Source organism: Pinus tabuliformis, chromosome 7 (assembly GCF_031772625.1).
Source record: "Pinus tabuliformis cultivar Carrire ecotype Pingquan chromosome 7, CPIR1, whole genome shotgun sequence".
Classification (NCBI taxonomy): domain Eukaryota; kingdom Viridiplantae; phylum Streptophyta; class Pinopsida; order Pinales; family Pinaceae; genus Pinus; species Pinus tabuliformis.
The window spans coordinates 897,976,202-897,978,370 of record NC_142293.1 but is presented as its reverse complement, the minus strand read 5'-3'; the positions used below and the strand labels follow the sequence as shown (position 1 = coordinate 897,978,370).

General features: G+C 42.0%; 1 protein-coding gene across 1 annotated transcript; it reads left to right on the top strand.

Annotated features, from left to right (window-relative positions):
* The first annotated feature begins 792 nt into the window (after positions 1–792).
* On the top strand, positions 793–1,935 carry LOC149250511 (putative disease resistance protein At5g63020). The gene is made up of 2 exons (XM_089453677.1): positions 793–1,408; positions 1,562–1,935. The coding sequence occupies exons 1-2, from the start codon at positions 793–795 to the stop codon at positions 1,933–1,935; spliced, it is 990 nt and encodes a 329-aa protein (XP_089309803.1).
* The last annotated feature ends 234 nt before the right edge of the window (positions 1,936–2,169 follow it).

Sequence of the window (2,169 nt, the reverse complement as noted above, 5' to 3'; positions counted from 1 at the left end):
TAAAACTTTTGACTATTTAATTGACTTTCGAAATTTAATCAACCCTGGCATGCTGGATCTACATAAACTCAAGGGTTTGAGGCAATTGGAGATCATTGAATGTCCTAGAGTAAGTTTGTTTCCAACAGAATTTGGTCACAAAGGAGCATTTCCTCTTCTGGAAACATTTTCTCTTGCTTGGCTACCTACATTAAAGGAGTTGCCTGTAATAGAGAAAGGTGCAATGGCTTCACTTAAAATATTTAATATAATGGCACGTACAACATTAAATATATTACCAGAGAGTTATATGGATCTGAAGACACTTCAGAAAGTAAGAATTTTTGGTTGTCCAATAAGAAATATAGGAACTAGAGAGAACACTAATGTAGAAGTGATGGCAATGTCTATGGTAGACATGGAAGAAATTACAAAGAGATATTCCCAATTGTGAGATAAAAGGGAAAGTTGGTTGTATGGTGAATTTTGGTGCAATGAGCTCTTCTTCTTCAAGTACTTCCCATGGCCCTGTTGTTCCAACAGGCTCTGCAAAGATGAAATTGATCGAAGAGCCCCTTATAGTGGGACAGGATAAAGCATTTTTGATTCTCGAAAAGATGGTGTTGTTGGCAAGGGTGGATCCTGAAAAACTCTTCTTTTGAAGACGCTCTTCAATAGCCAAAAGGTACACAGTAATTCTAAGGATGGTTTATTACTTTGGCTCACTGTTTCCCAAAGTCCCTCTTTTACAAGTCTTAGAAATGCACTCCGTACCCAAATAGCCACACAAAAAATGTAAATTTGGGCGAAAATATGAACGAAGAAGAGGTAAAGCGATGGTTGAATCAGACAGTGCACCAGAGCACCGGGTTTATTATGTTCTTAGATGATGTATGGGGATGCAATGCTGCAGAATTGTTAGAGGAATTAGGTGTACTGTGCCCTGTAAGGAACCACTCCACCTCCAAAGTCATTGTCAGTTCCAGGGTTCGCGCTGCACTCTTAAAAACAGGTGTCGCAGATAAATACACAATAACAATGGAGGACTTGTCGGAAGATGAGAGCTGGAAGTTGTTTTCTTGTTACACTTTTCCATATAATAATGGAAATCTGCCAGCAAACATAGAAGAGGGAAAAGCCAAGCTTGTGTGTAAAAGGTGCAGAGGGCTTCCCCTCGCTATCAAAGTGGTTGACAGGGCAATGGCCGGGAGTACTCATCCACAACAGTGGGAATGGGCTGTCAGAAGGCTGCCAAACGTGGACAGTGTGTACAATTGTGTTAGGTTGATTTATGATGCACTCGGTTATGAGGATGCTGACCTGCAATTGTACTATTTATATGGAAATCTGCCAGCAAACATAGAAGAGGGAAAAGCCAAGCTTGTGTGTAAAAGGTGCAGAGGGCTTCCCCTCGCTATCAAAGTGGTTGGTAGGGCAATGGTCGGGAGTACTCATCCACAACAGTGAGAATGGGCTGTCCAAAGGCTGCCAAACGTGGACAGTGTGTACAATTCTGTTAGGTTGAGTTATGATGCACTCGGCTATGAGGATGCTGACCTGCAATTGTGCTTTTTATGTGTAGCTGCAAACATCTTGGAAGACGCAGTCGTTCATGTCCAGTTGGCGATTCAGGTATGGATAGGGGAAGGCTTACTTGCCAAGAAGATGTTGGAACATGATCATCGACCCGCTTATGATCCATTCGAGCTGGGAAGATATTATCTCAACATTTTAGCAGATCGTTGTTTGATCGAGCCAATGATGAGAGACTTTGATGGGCAAGTACTCTGTTTCAGGGTGCATGACTCCCTGCGTGATATGGCAATCCGAATTGCAGAGGAGGAAGAAAATTTCTACTGCCGTGTGGGTAATGGTTTGACAGCTGTGAATGAAAATGAGTGTTTGGGCCGCATTCGGCTTTTGTTGAGTGAGAACAGATTGACTTCTTTCCCCTAATCACATCGTCTACACAAATATGCTCATTGCTTCTCAGTGGAAATCCATATTTAACAAAGATCCCAACAAGGGTGATCAGGAGTATGATCTCCCTTAAGGCGTTCTCTTTAAGTGGGACGTCATTGAAATCATTGCCAAAGAGTATTGGGTGTTTGGAGCAGCTAATATATTTGGGTTTAAGACACATGCCCATCAATACGTTACCTGCATCTTTTACCAGTCTTGTAAATCTGG

What these genes read in the sequence shown, in the direction of transcription:
- LOC149250511 (XM_089453677.1), top strand. Translation starts at nt 793, where the DNA reads ATGAACGAAGAAGAGGTAAAGCGATGGTTGAATCAGACAGTGCACCAG. An exon ending in CCTCGCTATCAAAGTGGTTG is followed by an intron (nt 1,409 to 1,561) that starts GTAGGGCAATGG and finishes TTTTATGTGTAG; the next exon opens with CTGCAAACATCTTGGAAGAC.